The sequence below is a fragment of the Panthera uncia genome, unplaced genomic scaffold (assembly GCF_023721935.1).
Source record: "Panthera uncia isolate 11264 unplaced genomic scaffold, Puncia_PCG_1.0 HiC_scaffold_379, whole genome shotgun sequence".
NCBI lineage: Eukaryota > Metazoa > Chordata > Mammalia > Carnivora > Felidae > Panthera > Panthera uncia.
In genome coordinates this window covers 14970-35654 of record NW_026059516.1, presented here as the reverse complement: position 1 = coordinate 35654, position 20685 = coordinate 14970, and the positions used below count along the sequence as shown (strand labels likewise).

Genomic DNA, 20685 nt, shown 5'->3' with positions numbered 1-20685 from the left:
GCATACCGTGCAAAGGGCGTGCACATCCTGGACTTGAAGCCAGCAGGTCTGTGTTCAAATTTCATCTCTCCCACCCATAAGCTCTGTGACTCTGAGCAAGTCACTTGGTTCCCAAGCCTCTGGCTTCTCATCTGTGAAATGGGCGAGGCAGCCAAACCCTGGCTGGCTTCTTCGGTTGAGGGGAGAAGCAACCGGCTCACCGTAGGTCGATCTGTCACCCTTACACGTGAATTCACAAGCAGAACCCAGAGACACCTGTCTGGTTAAGCAGGGTCGCACAGGCCGCTGGCGGGAGGGTCAGAGTTCACACCTGTGCCCCTGTCCTCTACACCTGGGATCTTCCGATTTTCCCAGCCAAAAGTTACAGCTACATTTTTCCCTTTGAGGTTAATTTTTTTAATGTTTATTTATCCTTGAGAGACAGCCCGTGAGCAGGGGAGGGGTGGAGAGAGGGAAACAGAGGATCCAAAGCAGGCTCTGTACTGACAGCAATGAGCCCGATTCTTTGGGGCTCGAACTCACAAACCATGAGACCATAACCTGAGCCCGACGCTCAACCGACTGAGCCACCCAGGTGCCCCCGAAGTTAATTTTTTAAGAGCTGAGTCTGCACCAGATACTGTGCTAAGCGCTTCACTTCCATCGTCTGTTTTCATTCTCAAAACAATGCTAGGAGGTAGACATTATTTCCACCTTACTGATGAGCAAACTGAGGCTCACGGAGGGAAAGGGACTTTTTCGAGATGACGGAGCTCACTGGAAATGAGGACTCTGCAACTCCCGCTGTGCTGGGCAAGCTCAGAATAAGGTGGGGAGGGGGGCGGGTGCTGTGTCTTAGATTCCAGATCTTCTACCTGGAGAGGGAAAGGGGGCAACGAGCTAAAGCAGGAATCTAAAGCGCTTGAAGCAAATCCCTCGGACAGCCTCAGGTCCTCCCCATCTCCCATCCCAAACCTCCCTGGATTTGGGGATAGGAACTCTTTAACACCAAAGTTCTCAGCTCCTCAAAGACACCTTCACTTTTCCATTCTCTTCTTCAGGGTCGGCGGCGGGCCTCTCCCCCACCCCGGCCAGTGCTGGGAATAGAGACTGACCCCAGCGACCCACGCCTCCGTCTTGAAAAGTTAAATCAGATTAGCTCATTAATGACCTTTGCAAATATCTCCATGGTGGGCTGGCCTCTGAGGGCCCCTCGCCTGCCTCACGGGCCGCTGGGCTCGGCGTTAATGAATGACTTGGGCAGGCTGGTGCAACAGAGGCCCTCTGTGAAGTCAGAGGCACTGGAGGGGGCGCAGATCATTAATAAATATTGATTTGGCTCCAGGGGAAGCAGCCTGCAGGAGAGCCGGCCCTGGACACCCACGTCGTGGTCTCGTTAAGTCGGGGTCAACTGCTCAGCCCGGACGCCAAGGGGTGGCTGGCTCAGGAGTACTCCTGAGCAACAGGCCCCCGCGGGCCTGGAGGGAGCCTGCTTCCTGGCCAACGGGTCAGAGGAGGCCTATTAAATTTATAGCAGTTCAAGGTGCAGGCTGAGTCCCACGAACCCCCTCTGTCCACCAGACGTTCACCAGCCCCAGGGTCCAGCCAGTGAGGCACCCAGCCTTGCCCCAGACTTCTGCCTCCAGCCAGCTCAGGGAGGGCAATAAATCCTCCTTTCCTGGGCCCAAAATAGAAGGGTGTTTTCACTCCCTCTTCCCAGGCTCCTGGATGTCTCCTCTGAGGCAATGGCCTCCAGCCTCACAGAGAAGCGTTGGTGTGCCGATCCCAACAGGGAGAAGGTAGAGTGCCAACACCCTGCAGGATGAAGGCTTTGGAGGGTTTTATTTTTTCTCTTTTAAGGTGCTTCGACTTTCTTTCCCGGTAAGAAATGCCCCGCAGAAAGGTCTTGGCAAGAACGGGTGAGCCAAATGCTGGCTGATGGTGCCGAGTTAGTTCCTGCGTCCTCCTGGGCAGAGCGGAGGCGCGGAGGGCTCAGGGTGCACCTGTATCGGTGACATGATGGCAAAGCTTCTGACCTCTGCGTCCCCACGTTAAAATGAGAATGAGAACCAGGCAAATAAAAGGACCCAGGCATGAAGCAAAGGGGCAAGAAGGGATGAAAGGCTGTTCAAATAAATCAGTGATGGAATGAGTGAATGGATACGCGTGAAATCATGAATAAATAAAAGAACGGCCTGCAGAATCCTTTATTCCAATCTCCACCTTAAGCTGGAACTATCCTCGCAATATCCTCTCTAAGATTCCATGTATCTTATAAACATATCCACTGGCGAGTTGCCCACTATGTCCCCAGATACCGAGTCGTGTTTTCTGAGAGCCTTCCTTGCACACCTGCCACCTACCCCTGCGGTTATGGCCGACCTACCTTGAGACGAACAGACTACATCTAAAGCCTCTTCCACAGTATGTCTGTCTCCCTCCACGTGTCCCTCCCTGACCCTGCTCCCCCTTCTCCCCACCACGCCCCAAACTGGCTTCAGTGCACCTCTTAAGTGCTCCTGTTGCAAACCACACTTTCCTAATCCTGCCCGCATCGTGCCACATAGGAACCACTAGATTATAAGATACACGGGTCTCAGCACCGTGTGTATCCTTTTTCCCACCCTCCCCATCCTGTGACTGGCACCGAATGGGGGCTCAATGAATATGAATTGCGCAAATGAATGATCAACTGAATTAGGGCATAAATGTGAATGAAAGAGGAGAAGGTGGCAAAGCTGACTGTGATTTTTGAGAAAGAGTAGTAAAAGAATATGAAAGGAAACCCCAAGAGTCAGAATCTTAATAAGTAAGAGCCACATAATTTACAAAATGCTAAGGAAAGAGAGAATGCCAGGGGTAGCATGGTCAAGCACTACAAAAGTTTCAAAAGGAGTGAAAACAACAAAAAAAGAGGCTACTGGTTTGGGTAATGGGTGTTGTTAGAATGGTAAGGAAGAAGAGAAGAAAAAAGAAGGAAGGGAGAAGAGAGGGAGGGAGGGAGGGAGGGAAGAAGGAGGGAACCTGTATGAGAAGCTGGCCTTCTGTCTCTTAGAACAGTGCCATTTCCAATATAACACACAGCCAAGTGGATTATGGTAAGCATCACAATCACGTTCATAGGAAGTGATACTTGGAAATGAGAGGTCATTCCCAGCGCCCCTCCTATCATCTCACACATGAAGTTGTCTCCCCGGCTGCCAGGTGAGGCTGGATCCAGCGAGGGGGTGGCTGCCGCCAACTCTCTATATATTATTAGCCTGGCCAGTGTCCAGACCCACGGAGCTGGGGGTGTCAAATAGCCCGAGAGTAGGCTGGCGTTGTAGATCATAGAGCCCCTCCCTACCGAGGCTTAAGGATGTCTAAGCTCAGGGGCTATTCAACTCAAGCAAGTTCAACCCATAGCACACCATAACCTTCAGAGTATCTTGCATGATCTTCCCCATAAGTTCTAAAAAATGGCCAGGTCAGTCTCAGCTCTATTTCACCTATGAGAAAGAAGAGGTAATGAGGCCACCCAGCTGGCAGGGGGTCACACGGGAGTCAAATCTAGCAGGCGGTGTACAGAATAGGAGTCCAAATCCTAATTCTTGCCTCTAAATTCATGGCTTTTTCTGAGTTGCTATCATGGTCCCTCAGTCCAACATGAATGGCCAATCAACACTGTTACAATCATTTCATATTCTCTTAGTACCTCCTCCAACCGAGGGAACACACCTGCCACCCAGAGGAAAGATATTTGACAGGGTAAACTTGAATGGCTGCCTGGAGTGTGGAGTCTTCATTGTTCCGAAAGATGCACTGCGTCTCATCTCCTAATATGGAAAATGACAATAATGTCATCTGTTTGCTCTAGCTGAGGTGGCCGTTGCAAAGCTTAACTGAAACAACCTAATAGGAAAGAATTTTGAAAACACTGGACTTGGCATGCAAATGAGGGATCCCACCTTAGAAAGAGAGCCTGCTTCTAAATTTCTGATCTTCATTAGCATTTCCCAGCCTGGCAAATGGACTGGGCTGTAGAAAGAGCATTTGCCCTGGACCTTCCCTCACAGGTGAATGGAGCTGCCTCTAACCCACTGCAAAGGAGCCGCCCTATGCTGACAACCCCAAGAGTTGCTTCAGCTCAAGGCTTGGTACACACCCCCTGCTTTGCTTACTCTCTTAGGAGTGTGTCGGCTTGTATCAATGAGGCATTTTGCTGGAATAAAAGTCTCATCCCCAGCTGCCATGACTTATGACAACATCAATGCATCCTGCAAGCTTCCAGGTAGACTGAAAAAGGCTATCAATCCTGTGTGTTTTTACAAACATAAAGATCCTTGGTCCCATGCAGACCCAGGGCCACAAGCACCTATAGCCCTGAGATGTGCCCTTTGGGGCGAAGGGAAATGCACCAGAGATGATTTGGAAGGGGGAAGAGGACAGAGGGAAGGCAGAAGCACAGAACAGAAGAGCAAAGGAAGGGAGAAAGGAAAGGCTACCACGGGCAGTGGGAATGGGGAAACTTCCAGCCATCTGGACCCCCCACCAGCCCTAAACTGGCTTCTCTCAAAGGGTCCTTAACTCCTGGACCACGACCCCTTGGAAAATCACTCTTGAAAAATATGCATGCACACGTATGTGTACCGTCTTGCCCACAATCCCAGGGGCTTTTCAGACTCCTGCAAGGAGTCCCATCCTTCCTCCACTGTCGATCGGTCTGAGACCTCAGGCTTCTCAGGGGAGCACTACTGGAGCAGCAAGGGGGCCCGAAGACGGAGCTGTGAGCGGGGGCGGAGGGGCAGTGTCCGGGGTAGGACTGAGTAATAATGCTGCTCTTGTCTTCTCACAACATATGTTCCCTTAAATCATTGCTTCAGGCATTGATCCAAATAAAAAAGACAAAATCAGAAATGCCCCCAGGCCAGACAGATAGAAACAGGTAAACAGACAGACGAATAAATATATAAATAGCCCTTCCACTCCCCACAGAAAATACAGTTGTACCGGAAGTCTGGACTCCCTCTGCTTCCACACCAGGATTCCCATCGTTACCACAACTTGAACAAAATCCACCAGATGTCCATTTGCTCTTGGAAAATAACCCCAAACAGATACATTTCTAGGAAGGTGATAATCCTATACCTCCGTCTAGCCAAGACATTCTGTCCGTCTGCTTCTCCTGGCTGCAATCTGCCTCCATGTAGGAATTTTCCATCCCCCTCTAAATGTAATGTCATGCAGAAGACTCAAAGGGAAAGGTAAAAGGATTAGTAGATTGATCGATGGAAGATATTAATGCTCTTTCATGTTGGGTTGAAGAAGGATTTGAGGTCATCAGGAGAGAGGGTAGCAAGAGAATAGATCTCAAGTATTCAAAAGACTCTCTGGATTAAAATCCTATTAAAGTCACATCAGCTCCTCCAGGAGGCATTTTAGAAGGTTGGAGTCTCTTTAACATGTCACCATAATTAACCTTCCCTTAAGCTGTTTTGGGTGGGGAACTTTGGCAATTAAGAAACTGGAAACTTTCATTCTCTATCATCCACATGGCCTTTTGAATGGCTTAAAAACTAGAGTGAAAAGTGATTTAGCCTAATTGATTCGAGGGGTTCAGATCTCCCACTTCAACCTGCTGTCAGACTCGCTCCTGAGATCTTAGCCCCTCAAAAGAAAGGGCATTTTGTCAAGTGACAGAATCAAAGATTCAGATCTACCACGACGGCTTTCTCCCTCTAATCATTCTCCCACTGAGTTCCATGGCAAGAACGACTCTGCAAAGGGATGGGTTGTTTTCCCTAAAAAAAATCTTTCTGGGCCCAGACTGCAATTCTCAAAACCGAGAAACCCAAGAGCCGCCCCTCCCTGCAGGGGTGAGGCTGTGCTGTTCGAGCAGGACCAGCACCCTTAGCAGCCCTTCCGTTATGTGGACGTTGGGGTCAGGAAACTGTGTCAGGTAGGGACAGCCAGTATGGGATGGGATGACCGACCACATGAATAAATAAAATGAAACGTGTTGTTGTCAAGGGTTAGTCCCTCCAGGATTGTCTCCACAGGTCAGATGTCAACCCGGTTTCAAAGGTCAGCACCCTGCCAGATTCCATCACCTTGTCCTCGTTACAGAACCTGTCCCTGGACTGTATTCACCTGGGTGTCTTGTCGCCCTGGTCAGCCTGTGAGCACCTTAAGAACGGGTAGTGTTGGGCCTCTCTCCCCGCAGCTCGCATCACCAGGCCTGGAGCAGAGAAGCGCGCGACACATGCTTACCCACAGCGGCACAGAATTCACTCTGTGCCTTAAGGCGAGTCATGGCCTCCGTTTTTTCCAATGAAAAATGAAGACGTCTGTTGGGCCGCACGACCTTTGAGGTCATTTGCCAGGTCTCAGATTCTCTGGAAAAGTTGCTGTGTACAGGCTGGCTTTTCACGGCTCCTGCGCTGGGGCCATTTTTTATAGTAACAGTGATGATAACGGTTAAGAATAGAGAACAGGTACTAAGCCCTTAAACATGCTCTGCATCGTTCTCGATGCTCCACCGGTGGTGTTTCATTAACCCTACGAGGCAGACACTCTTGTTACTCCCATTGGATGCAGCGGGAGATTGTGAAGGTCAGTCATCTGCCCAAAGTCACCCCTGGTTCAGGGGTCTGGGCTCCTAACTAGTGTTGCACATCCCCGTTAAGAACCTCCTTTCTGAGCCTCCAGTTCAGGCTACCAGCCCTTCAGCTGATCTACATACATTTTCCCTGGCTCCCCAAGGGGCTGCCTGCCTGCTTGTCAATTGCTTTGATTTCTTACCCCAGGGCTCCAGCCGGCCCAGCCTCCACCTGCTCCAAGCCAGGCAGTTAGCCCCAGGATCCGGCTGGCCCTTTGTCCTGAGGGCCTGCAGCTCCTGTCGGGAGCAGGTGGCCGGAAAAGCAAGAGAAGGCGGTCATCAGCGAAGCAGCTCGGGAGGTGGAAGAGAAGGAGGGCAGAAAGGGTTGAACTGAGGAGGAATTCCAAGTGGCCGCCCCTCGGTGACCTGAGCCCATGTGCGCGGCCGTCTGGGCTCCGCAGGGGCAGAATCTGGGAATAAACTTCCTTGTCCTGGTGATAGCCACAGAAGGATGGGGGCAGGAAAACAAGAGAGGTCTCCTAGGAAGGCCCTGGGGGTATGTTTTAGAAAATGTTTCAAAGGCCTCTGCGAAGAGGTGGGTCTCATTTGAAAGCATCTCTGCCCATTCAAATTGTTATTTAAAATAACGTTTGAAATCCTCCTGACCTAAATTCTTCAGTGTTGGCAAAAAACAAAAACAAAACAAAACAAAAACAAATGCAAAACTTTTGATTTTACGGTAGGAAAAAGCGTTTTGATTATTTAAGAGAAAAAATAGTTCATCTCGGCAATCGCACTCCTAAGTATTTACCCAAATGAGTTTTTGACTCACGTCCACACAAACCCTGCACGCGAATGTTTATAATAGCTTTACTCGTGATCACCAAAATTTAGAACATAAAAAAATTGCAGCAAGAGGAAGAAAACTATTAATATAAGAAATCTCTATCTTGAGAAAGTGAAGAAAGAACTAACATTTACTCAATGTCTAAAATATCCAGGGGTTCCTCCAGGTCCCTAACATACACCTTCCAGATTAATCCCCCACAATGGTCTACCAGAGTGGATGGTATTTTTGCCACTGTTTCTTGAAGAGAGCGTCAAACTGCTGGTGTTGCAAAATCCCTCTGTTTGTTACCTGTGTCTTTCTTCTTATCCCGGGAAAGTTCATGGACGGTGGCACCGATGTCATGCCTCAAGATCTTGATGATGTTTGCCAGGACAGGCATGCTACGTTGATCCAGATAGGTAAAAAATTCATACTCATCTTTCTTCAAGCGCGAAGGTCTGGATTCAATGTGGGTCAGGTTTATATCATTCTCCTAAAAGAGAGAAGTAGGAGGGCCGAGGGGCCAGTCAGTGGAATTAACACAGACAAAACCTGCAAAACAGAGCAAAACACACAACATGATACAACGCAGAGAGAGGAGGAACAGGACTTTTGTTACACACGTTGGAGTAGAAGCAAGTCCTTCAAGTAGCAAAAGTTGTTTACTTTTCTTCGGCAAAACCAAGTAACAAAAGGTCGGGGAAACAGTGCAAATGACAGAATTTAATCACATGGAAATCTGCTAAAAGCCTAGTGTTGCAAACCTAAGATTTTGGTTTGGTTCAAATGACTAGAGCAGCATTGCCAAAAATGTTTACATAAGGAAACCTCCTTTCCCAAATAAAATCCCGTTGAATCTCAATAATAATATCTCATTAAATTAACAATACAGAAGCAACATTGCCTGGTTTTAAATAGGGTCCAGGGGAGTCAGGCTTATTGGGTTTAAATCCCTTGTAGTTTGGGAAGTGTATCTTTCTCCTTGATTGTTAGTAGCATAGGGTTGAAGAGAAAATATGGATAATTACAATGATGATACCTTTTCATTTTGAATTTTTAAAAAAATTGTTTAATGTTTATTTATTTTTGAGAAAGAGAGAGAGACAGAGTGTGAGCAGGGAAAGGGCAGACAGAGAGGGAGACACAGAATGTGAAGCAGGCTCCAGGCTCTGAGCTGTCAGCACAGAGCCTGATGCAGCACTTGAACCCACGAATCACAAGATCATGACCTGAGCCAAAGTCAGAAGCTTAACTGACCAAGCCACCCAGGTGACCCAATAACATTTCCATTTTGAGTATTACTTCACAGTTTAGAATTATGTTCTATGACCTTCCCAACAAGCCTTAGAGTAGGTTAAGGGGGATGTAATACGTGAAATCAGAGATGATGGTGCTTTGCCGAAAGCGGCTGGAGAGAGAGGACCATTTTTTTCCAACCTGGGAGTCATGGTGTTCTGACTACACTGCCTTTCCTGCCAGATACGGTGAGGATTCTGCAAGCACTAGCTTTTATCATTATTACTACTAGTGTGGCAAGCACAAGAAATGAAACCCTCTGGAAATAGCAAGCACAGCAATAAGTAACCCCATACAGGTACTCTTCCTGAACTTTCTTCCTCATAATCCCCGAAGGCACATGATGGAGCCATTGTTTATGGGCACCAGCTGCAGAAAATATACCCCTAACAGTGATGGCCAGGTAGCCCAATTTGAGGGCCCCAACTAAGGAGAGAGAGAGAGTGCTTAGAGGAGGGAAGGTCAGAGAGATAGCGGTCGCTCTGAAGCTTTCTAGACAAACAGAGGTGACTTCCTAAACAAAGCAAAGAGCAACGTCATCCTCTTGGCTCAGAAAGAAAGAAAAGGGATAAGTTTCATCTAGTATTTGCCTAAGTTGAAAGTTTAAAAGAAGAGATAACCAATTCCTGCCTTGTGTAGACCAGAGAATACATCAAAGCCAAGAACTGAGAGTGGACACACCTCTGGCATGCTTATTTACAAGAGTACAGCAGGGGTGGGAGGGGTAGGAAGGGGTGGGAGGTGGAAAAGGGGCTGGGAGGGCTGGCAGACAGACTATAGGCTGTTAATGTTCAACACCCACACTCTACCCTCAGCAAAAGCACTTCCAGAGAGAAGTCTCTCACTTTCGCAATAGCCATGACTCAGTTTTTATAATTCTGGAGATCTAACATATGGGGGAAATTTTCACCAAAATCCATAAGCTAACTAAACTCCTGCTATGGGAGAATGATTAGGTGAATTGCAGTGGAATCACTCCGTGGAGATTATGCAACCATTGAAAAGCAAGTAACAATCACAAGTCAATCAGCATGGTACACCATTAACACATTAACAAAACAAAGGATAAAACCATGCAATCATCTCAATAGACATAGAAAAAGCATATGACAATATACAATATCCATTTATCATAAGAACTCTCAACAAAGTAGGGTACAGAAGGAACATAACTCCACATAATAAAGCCCATATATGGCCAACATCTTACTCAACAGTGAAAAATTGAAAGCTTCTCCTGTAAGATCTGGAACAAAACAAAACATGGAAGTCCTAGCCAAGCAATTAGGCAAGAAAAATAAATAAAAGGCATCTAAATTGGAAATGAAGAAGTAAAACTATCACCATTTTCAGATGACATAATGCAACATGAAGAAAACTCTAAAGATTCCACCCAGAAACAACTGGAACAAATAAATATATTCAGTAAAATTATGGAATATAAAATTAACATTCAGAAATCAGTTGAGTTTCCATATGCTAATAATGAGCTGTCAGGAAGAGAAATTAAGAAAACAATCCCATTTACAATTGCATCAAGCAGAATAAAATACTTAGGAATAAATTTAACCAAGGATGTGAAAGACCTGTACTCTGAAAACTATAAGACATTGATAAAAGAAACTGATCAAAGAAATGGAGAGCTATACTGTATTCATGAATTGGAAGAATTAATATTGTTAAAATGTCCACACTACCCAAAGCAATCAACAGGTTAAATAAATGAAATCCCCATCAAAATACCAGTGTCATTCTTCACAGAACTAGAACAACAAATCCTAAAATTTGTATGGACCCACAAAACACCCTAAGTAGCCAGGGCAATTGAGAAAGAAGAACAAAACTGGAACTATTATATTTCTTGATTTTAAACTACACTACAAAGCTGTAGCAATCAAAACAGTATGGTACTGGTACAAAAATAGACACACAGATCACTGAAATAGAACAGAGAGCCCAGAAACAAACCCATGGATATATAGTAATTCATCTATGACAATGGAGAAAGAATATGGAGGAAGACAATGGGGGAAAGGACAATCTCTTCCATAAATGGTTCTGGGAAAAACTGGACAGTCACATGCAAAAGAATGAAACTGGGCCACTATCTTACACCATACACAAAAATAAATTCAAAATAGATTAAAGACTTGAATGTAGGATCTGAAACCATAAATCTCCTAGAAGAAAACATAGACAGTAAGCTCTTTGACCTTGGTCTTAGCAATATTTTTTGGACCAGCCTCCTCAAGGCAAGTTCAACAAAAGCTAAAATAAACAAATGGGACTGTGTCAAACTGGAAAGCTTTTGCATAGCAAAGGAAACCAAACAAAAAAGCAACTGAATAGGAGGAGATATTTGCAAATCGTATATCCAATAAGGGATTAATATCCAAAATATATAAAGAACTTACACAACTTAATGTCAAAAAGCAAACACCCTAATTAAAAAATGAGCAGAGGACTTGAAAGGACCTGTTTCCAAAGAAGACATACAGTTGGCCAACAGGTACATGAAAAGATGCTGAACAGCGTTAATCCTCAAGAGAATGCAAATCAAAACAACCATGAAGTATCACCTCACACCAGTCAGATTGGCTATTATCAAAAAGATAAGAAGTAAGTGTTGGCAAGGATGTGGAGAAAAGAGAACCCTTGTATAGCATTGGTGGGAAAGAAAACTGGTACAACCACTATGGAAAACAGTATGGAGTTTCCTCAAAAAATTAAAAATAGAACTACCACACAGTCTAGCAATTCCACCTCTAGGTATTTATCTGGAAAAAAAAAAACATCAATTTGAAAAGATATATGCACACATATGTTCATTGTAGTGTTATTTACAAGAGCCAAGATATGCCAACAACCTGTGTCCATCAATGGGTGAATGGCTAAAGAAGATAGGGTGTGTGTGCATGTGTGTATATGTATATGTATATGTGTGTGTGTAGGAATATATATAGGAATGTTACTCAGTCATAAAAAATAAAGAAAAAATCTGGCCATTTGCAATAACATGGATGGACCTAGAAGGTCTGATTCTTGATTTCAGCTCAGGTCATGATCCCAGGGTCATGGAATTAAGCCCAGCACAGAGCCTGTTGGCATTCTCTCTCTCTCTCTCTCTCTCTCTCTCTCTCTCTCTCTCTCTCCCTCTTCCTCTCCCTCCCTCTCCCTCCCTCTCCCTTTCTCCCTCTCTCTCCCTCCCTCTCCCTCTCCCCTCTCTCTCCCTCTCTCTCCCTCCCACTCCCTCACCCTCCCTCTCCCTCTCTCCTTCTTGCTATCTCTCTCCGTCTCTCTCCCTCCCCCTCTCCCTCTCCCTCTCTCTCTCCCTCTCCCTCTCTCTCTCCCCCTCTCTCTCTCTCTCTCTTTCTCTCTCTCCCTCTGCCCCTCTCCCCCCACTTGCACTCCTTTGGTCTTGCTCTAAAAAAATTAAAAAATAATTTAAAAATAATATTATGCACATAATGAAAAGAAAAATATATCTTTTAAAATGCGAGTGAAGTTTTTGGCTAAGAACACTCAGCCAAATTCTCTAAACCATTTCTCTCCCTTTTGAATCAATTTGTTAATAATTAACTCTCAAGTTTGGCATGCAATTTCCTTATTGGAGTTTTTCCAGCTTATCAGTGTGGATCCTTAGATACCATTAATTTTGGTTGCTAAGAGAGGCTTTAGAAACGAACCTCTAAACCTGATTATGATCATAATTACCATTTAGTAAATGAATTTTTATTTTTAAACAAGGGGTCTGTGTAGGTTTACAAATCGACCCATCTAACATCACCACATCTTTGGGTGAGGGACAAAGAACCCTGCCTGTTACTCCACATGGACATCTGGATAGAGGCAAGAAAGGTTTAGAGTTAAATATTTCGAAGACAATTTCATAATTTGTCCAATAGCTAATTTATGCATAAAAGACAGCCGTGTAACACCTTAATTAATCAGGTCTCTTGAGCAGAGATTGAGGACTCAGAGAAAAGTAAATAGAAATGAAGAGCCTATTTCAATCGGGATTGGCCAGAAATCCCTTTCTGTTCCCGCCCTTGAGGAAAACCTTTCTAAAGGGGGTTTGGTCAACTGGTGAATAAAATTACAGATACAGAATTCACAATGGTGCAAAATGGATCTATCCTTCTGGATCTTTTCAGGCTTAGGGCCCATCCTTTGCATCTTAATTTCATTCCTCAAGAAAAGGAGAATGGTATAGTGAAGAGAGTGTGGGCTTTGGAGCCAATCTTAGCTCAAGGTCTGGTTCAGCTGCTCACCACCTTTGAATACATTAGTTGGTCATTCTAAACTTCTGTTTGCTTGTGTTTAAAGTAAAACTAATCATATTACATGGCATCTCAGTAACAAAAAAGGGAAATTCACCTCATATGATTTTGGCTTTGCTGCTGGAGACCCACTAAGGACTTAACATACTCTGCCTCTCTCAATTTGGTATGGATAAACACACTTTCCTGGGAGGCAAAACACACTATGTTTTATGAGTTATTTTACCCTTTAATATTTGCTTTACCTTAAATTTTTCTCAGGTCCTTTCCTGAGAGCATGTTTCAAAAAGGAGAAGGAAAAGCTGAGGGTATTTTCAGATGGTACTAGGTTGGAAAAGGAAGATCTTTTGGACTAACTCCGTGCTGTTGCCTTAGAATAAACTTAAATGAAGTTATGTTCTGGCCTATTCAGAGATTTCTGGGGGCAACATCAAAGATGTTCACAAAGAATGCCCCCAAATCATTGGTTTCAAGTAAACAGACAGTAGCTTTCGAGCACTTATTTAATGAAGCACCTTCCATGTGCCGAACGCTGTTCCAGGTACTGGGATACAACAGTGAACAGAGAGGGAAAAATCCCTGCCTTTCTGGAGCTTATATTCTCAAAGCAGGAGACAAACAGTAACTATGAGAAATAAGTAGAATTTACAGTCTTCAGATGGAATGGAGAAAAACAGAGCCAGAAAGAGGGATCGGATATCCCAGGGGTGCCATGAAGGTGCTATTTGAAACGGTGTGGTCAGGAAGTTCTCAAAAAATAAACAAGTGACATTTAAGCACAGACCTGAAGTCAATGAGAGAGCAAGCCATGAGGGAACAGCAAGTGCAAGGGTCCTGGGGCAAGACAGTGTACAACATGACTGAGGAACCCCAAGCAGGCTGGCATGACTGGAGCAGAATGAGCAAGAGGTCGGGCAACAGGACTGAGGCAGAGCAGTAACCGAGCGTGACCTATCGGCCATTACCTGAACTGAGCTTTTCACGCAGAGTGATATTAAGAAGCTATGGAAGGTAATCAGGCAGAGAAGATACGGTCTTTGACTCACGTTTCAAAAGGGGCCGCTCTGGCAGCTGTTTTAAGAATAGACCATATGAGGCAAAGGCAGAAGCAGTCTGGAGGCCGCTACACTATTTGGGGTAAGAAACGACAGTTAAAAGATTAGAGAAGAGGTCTCATGGAGACGCGGGCGAGGCTGCTTATATATTTTACTGATCTCCTCTTGTGAGGGGGCCAGGAACGGCCTTGGTTGACCAAGAATCTAGAAATTAAACCCACTGGGGTGAACAGGAAACCAAAAACATTCAGGAAAGTACGGGCAGCACAGTTAAATCTTGGAGCGAGCTCCAGATTGTTCCCCGCTCTGCTCTGGAAGAGCGTTCTCGGATGGGTTCAAGCAGGATTCACACCCTGGAGACCATCTTTTGGGACACACTCTTGCCTCCTCTGGAAGTGTCTCTGTTGTGATCTCTGAACCTTTTCTTCCTCAGCCTTCCCCCTTTGTCAGATTATTTCTTCTCCACCCTCCCCTCCACTTATTGGGGTTGAATCCAACTCAGGGAAGACCCCAGCCTGGGGATAACTGGGGAAGCAGCTCAATCCAGGCTCTTTTCGAGGCTTTGGAGAAAAGAGCCTTTTTGTCTGTGTGTTCCTCTTTGTACCCCTTTTCTTGCCACCAGAGTCATAAGATCTAAAAGCCCCTGTGTCCTGTTTCAGTCCAAGCTACTGAAGAGCAATCCAAACTCACGTGCCATCAGGGGGTCATGGCACGCTTCAAATTTTCACTTCATAATAAACTTCATAATAAAAGTTCAAAACGTAAGCTCTGTGTTGCTAATTCTCCAATACGTCCAACTCTAAACTATTAACAACTGAAAACAGCACTGATTTTCAATTAGACGCTCTTCTAGTCAATACAGTCATCTGGCTGCACAAAAAGTTTAGTGTGGCACCATTCCTGGGGTAAACAACGATCATGACCTAAATATCCCACCAACAGGAGAGGTAAAGTATAGTCACCCAGTGAACATACAGAGGAGGAAATGAATGAGCCAGGACATCACGGACAAACCTCAAAAACAATGCTCGCCTCTGTCATCGGGAAAGAAAACTGCAAAAAGAGAGCTGTAATATGATTCCAATTTTATGAAGAGTCAAAGTCTGCAAAACTATGCCGTAGATCATTAATGGGTGGCTCTATACAGCAAAGCATAAAAAGATAAGTGGGAGGAACATCAAATTCAGATTAACAGCTACACGTGAAGAGGAAGTTCATGGGGAAGGGTCCCCAGGGGCTTCAGTCATTTATGCCATGTTTCATTTCTACACATTCAGAGAAACTTCTCTAGTAACGAACTATAGAAGTGATCCCTTTGCAAGGTTTCATTTCTTAACCAAGGAGTTACATGGGTGTTCTTTTTTTTTTTTTTTTTAATTTTTATTTATTTTTGAGACAGAGACAGAGCATGAACGGGGGGAGGGTCAGAGAGAGAGGGAGACACAGAATCCAAGCAGGCTCCAGGCTCCGAGCTGTCAGCACAGAGCCCGATGCGGGGCTCAAACTCACAAACTGTGAGATCATGACCTGAGCCGAAGTCAGACGCTTAACCAACTGAGCCACCCAGGCGCCCCCATGGGTGTTCTTTACATCATTATCTGTACTAGGGGTTTTAAAGAAAATTCTGAAAGTCATCCTGGCTGTAAGAACTTTTTTTCTTCTGGTGAAACTCAAAGCTCTTCTTATTTTGATGAAAGAAGCAGTGTTCCAGGAAACGCTGTACTGCTCACGACTGCTCCGGACCTAAGCCCAGAGGGGTTAAGGCAACCCTTGTGGGTCATTCTAGATCCTGCCCCGCTCACCAGGCCCCAGGGGTCACAGGCCCGACCTTAAAGTCCAAACTTTAGAGTAGTAAACATTGAATATCTGCTTAGATGTCCCCTCTGCAACCCAGCCTCTGTCCCCAGGAATGCTGAGGTGGCGAGATAGAAAGGATTTCAGGATTCTGTGACCTGACCACTTGTTTGTTCACTCACGTCAAGCCATTTGTTTCTTTGTTCTAGAATGAACTTCCCCTTTCCTCTCCCCTGGTCACCGCTTTCAAGCTTCAGCTTGAGCATTCCATCTGCAAGAAGCCTTCCCTGGCTGACTCTGTTTCACGGAGCCCTGAGCTTCTCTAATTACTGTAGAGTCAGAGAATGACTATCTGATTCACCCCAGGCTCTCCAGCACCCATATAGGGTCTGACAATGGTAGATACTCAAAAAATATTAATTGAACACGTAAATGAGGGGGGATGAGCTCACTGAATATCCGATGGGGAAAAGACATGCGTCAGCTGGGCAGAGGCAGAGCATAGGACGGGAACGTGACAAACACTGACTGGCCCTTTCCATTTGTTTCCAAAAGCCCAGGCTACTGTGAATACAGAGGGTGAACTCTGAGGCACTTTTGGCTCTAAGCGTCTAGCCTTGCGCAGCTTGCTTAGTCAGAACCTCTGTGTCTCCATCAACTAAATGATGCTAATTGAGCATACCCATGAACTTCAGCACTCTGTATACCCATGCATTTGCTTGCTCTTTTCCCTAGAGGATCTCAGGTAAGGTGATTAGTGGAATGCTGACTGGTGGAGGGAGACCTCTTTGCAGCTTCCCCAGGGAGCTGGCATCTAATTTTATAGCCCATTACTAAGCCACTTGCAGCAAAGACTCTCAGGAGACTATTTTTCTAAGAAGGCACAGACATGAGCCAGCAGAGGCTAAAAATATAGAGAGCTACAGAAAATGCTTAAATAAATGCATAAAGAATTGAAAGTTAAAACAACTGGGGACAGGGGATGCTGGACCCCAATTACTAGAACATCTGCTTCCCTGTCTCACCACCCAGACAACATACGTAAACACAGTTCTTCTGTATCTTTATGATAAATACCAAACTGATTGTGTTACATTCTGATGTAGTCCCTGGCTGAGGTTTACAAGGACACACGTCCACTGCCCGGTGACATCTTAATGGAATGGTGACTTTGGTGCTAAGCACCTGAGGAAAAGAACAGGCTCTTGGGCAAGGAATGAAGCCTGGCGATGCAGGGACAAATCTGCGCTCACTCTGCAGATCTCATTTCTTGTTTGAGGGGCTGGGATGTCCGTGTGTGCTCCTGGTAGCTCGGGGGTTAAGAAAGTTTTCACCATATGGAGTCAGGCCAGGGTGGGGGGGTAAGACGGGCTAGGCTCCCATGACTGTTAGTCTTTCATTTATTACTCTGAGCACGTATTAAGGTTTAGTTAAAAGTCCCCGATGTATCTCTGCTACAAGGTGTCAAAGGATGGTCCCACTCATTAAACATGGACGGAACTGCAGTGAAGGATTCACAGGGTACAGGTGATTCTCCCATATGGAATGTTCTTCTTCTACTGCCAGTCTTGGGGGAGCTGGAGAGATTTGTATCCTTTGTCTCTATTAAGGGAAAGTAGGTTTGTTTGCACCATAATGTCTGCTTTGACTCTGCCCTGCCTTTTGCTGCCTGTTTTCATAGTAGTAATGCTCGAAACTAGTGCCTTCTAGCACTCTTCTACCACAGAGATATTGCCTTTACTTGATTTAAAATATGCTTCTTGTAATTGCGACACCTTGCCCTTTTACGTCTGAAGTAATGGAAAGTAAGCAGGGTTTTTCTTCCATAATGGTCCTTCGAATATTTGGGAGGAAAAAAAGAGATTTCATTGCCCCATCTTCCCTCTTCAAGGCAAACAATTCTAATCCTTTAACTCCTTTTCATATTGCTAAGAATTTAAGAGTTCCTGAAGTTCTAGGCACTCTAAAAATGTGGTGCATAGAATGACAGGTAATAGAGCTCTTACCCTGTGTCTGACACTGTGACAAATATTTTACATGTGTTAATCCCTGTCTCACAGCAACCCTCTAATACAGGCTTAGTATTTCCTTTATTTGAAAAATAAGGAAACAGGATATACAGAAGGGACACCTAGGTGGCTCAGTCGGTTACATGTGCAACTCTTGATTTCGGCTCAGGTCATGATCTCTCAGTTGGTCAGATGAAGCCCTATGTCAGGCTGTGCACTGTCAGCATGGAGCCTGATTGGGATTCTCTCTCCCTCTCTCTCTCTCTCTCTCTGTCCTTCCCTCTCTCTCTCAAAATAAATAAAGAAACTTAAAACAAACAGCTTGTGTTTAAAAATAGATAAATAAAAATAAGGAAACAAAGCTACCAAGGGATAAATAACTTTTTCAAGGCCATCCAGCTCACAGGTGGTGCAACAGGGTGTTGAACTCAGTTTGGTTCCCAACAGTACACTTGACCCAGTCCTGTTCTACTCCTCAGGGCCCCAAACTTAGGTTACAACTGATGGTCTGGAGCTCATAACTCTGAAACAGCATAAGCTTAGTGGAACGCTCATGCCTGCAAAAATGTTAATAGGCCTTTCTTGAACAATACCTCCTGGCCAAATACATTTGGGAAATACCAAGCAACATAACATTGGATAAATTTCCTCTCTGCAGGGCTTCTCAGAGCCTTTAATATGTTTACGTGTACAATGGATTTCCAAAATCTAAATGTAGAATTTTCCAGACATAGCCCCTCTCAGAACTCTTTTCTAATAAAACACCTACTAATGTGTAGAATGTGATAGACTATTGTTTAGGAAACGCTGCATAAGGTGTAGTTTAGATTCCTTCCTTGGCTTTTCTTTTTTATTACCTTTGGTTTCATTATACATGGTCCAGAGGTTCAGTGTCAATGCCACACTTTAGGGGGTTTGTCTGTATTTTCACCTAATGCTTGCTCGTACGCCTCATTCACAAAGATATGATGAGAGATATAAATACACAAACACTCTCTGGCCACCACAATCTCTCTGCTCTACCAAGCTACTCTGCCTTTCTTTAATGGCCCTGCCCCAACTCATTGCCATTTGCCTGTGAATGCTCACAGGCTATATTAAGTCATTCGTTCTAGGTTTTTCACTTTGTTTTGGAAAGAAAAATTAAACATCAAGGCTTCGGACTCCCTCTAGTCTTCTAACAGCCTCCCCATCATTATATCTTTTCCAAGATTTCTAATAGGGTTCATAGATCACATGTGGAAGGGATAAAGGAAAAGACATTGTATGAGCATCTTCTGCAAGCTCAACTTGTATCACACATTTTATGTACCATGTAAAATCTCATAGCCCCCTGGAGGTATAGATCATTAGCCCCACTTTATAGATGAATAAACACAGGCACATATGTTAAATTATCTGCCAAAGTCAGTGATATCTGGGATCTAAATTGCACAGGGCAAAACTGCTGCTCCTTATACGCCTTATATCACAACATGTAGCTAGTATGCTATTTAGAACCAAAGATAGGATCTCATCTAAAGGCAAATGAGTGATCCCTTGAATCCTCATAAAGTCTTGGCCCCGGGAAGTTCCCTAATCCACCTATTTGTAAGTGTCAGATGGATGATAGGATAAAGTGACTTCACCATGGACCCAGATCCTGAAATACTAAAGCCCAGCCATGTTTCTCTTGGTTTTCAATACTTTATTCCAGCGTTCCCAGCTCAAAGACCGTTGTCTTGAAAAGAACACACGCAAGATAAAGGCTAAGTTGTTCTGCTTTCTCATAAACAACTGACTGTACTCTGATAAAAATGATAAGCCTGGCATTTTAGAATCCTAGTCAATTTCTGAGGTTCTATCACATTATGTGTTCACCTGAGACGAGCTATTGAGCCCCCTGAACTTTAGTTTCTTTGTCTCTATAATGAGTATGGTATCACTCACCTCCACTAAGTTATTTAATTTATGGAAAATATTAAAATATTCTGAGTGCTAAATATGATTTATTTCATGGAAAGTAGAGGGTACAGTCCCTAGTGACAGCAGGAACTCCTTCCCCGGCAACAGCTTAGAGCAGTAGTTCTCATTCCTGATTGGGCATCAGAGTCACCAGTGGAATTTAAGGAAAACTCAAGAACAAACAGACAAACAAACAAATCCAAAACTCATAAAGGAAATGACTGAAAATATTAATCACAGTAGAACTTGAAAGTTCAGTATGACAAATAATATGATAAACCCAAGTAACATAAAGAGACAGGGAGAAAATATTTGTCACAAACAATGGTATTCAGATTATATAAAATGTCAAGAAATTGGTAAGAAAAAGATAAATTTGTAGCAGAAAAAGATTAAAACCTGAATGGACATGTCACAATTTACAAAAGAATAAAATCCAATGTCATGTAATATGAAGACACCCCATCATTTCATTCATAATCAGAGAAACGAAAATTAAAACAATAAATTACCGCATCCCGGGGTGCCTGGGTGGCTCAGTCAGTTAAGCGTCCCGACTTTGGCTCAGGTCGTGATCTCACGGCTCGTTCGTGAGTTGGAGCCCCACGTCAGGCTCTGTGCTGACAGCTCAGAGCCTAGAGCCTGCTTCAGATTCTGTGTCTCCCTCTCTTTCCTCCCCTCCCCCACTCACACTCTGTGTCTCTCTCTCTCTCAAAAATAAATAAACATTAAAAAAACAATTAAAAAATAAATCACCACATCCCACCCATTATATTGTCCATGATTAAAAAGCAATAATACGTGAATAACTTTAGAAGTGTAAGTATTCCCACAGTGAACTAATGGGAGCATAAATTGTTAAAGAACATTTGGAGAACGACTTAGTAGTTTCTTTTAAAACTAAAAATGTCCATGACCTAGG

At 44.4% G+C, this 20685-nt stretch overlaps 1 protein-coding gene across 2 annotated transcripts in view; it reads right to left on the bottom strand.

Moving 5' to 3' along the window:
- The window catches only part of LOC125918018 (phenylalanine-4-hydroxylase-like), a 49081-nt gene that overhangs the window by 18182 nt on the left and 10214 nt on the right, over positions 1–20685 (bottom strand). For both annotated transcript variants that reach the window (XM_049624075.1, XM_049624076.1), the window contains exon 3: positions 7695–7878. In XM_049624075.1, coding sequence (XP_049480032.1) covers positions 7695–7878 — 184 coding nt within the window. The remainder of the gene's footprint in view (positions 1–7694; positions 7879–20685) is intronic.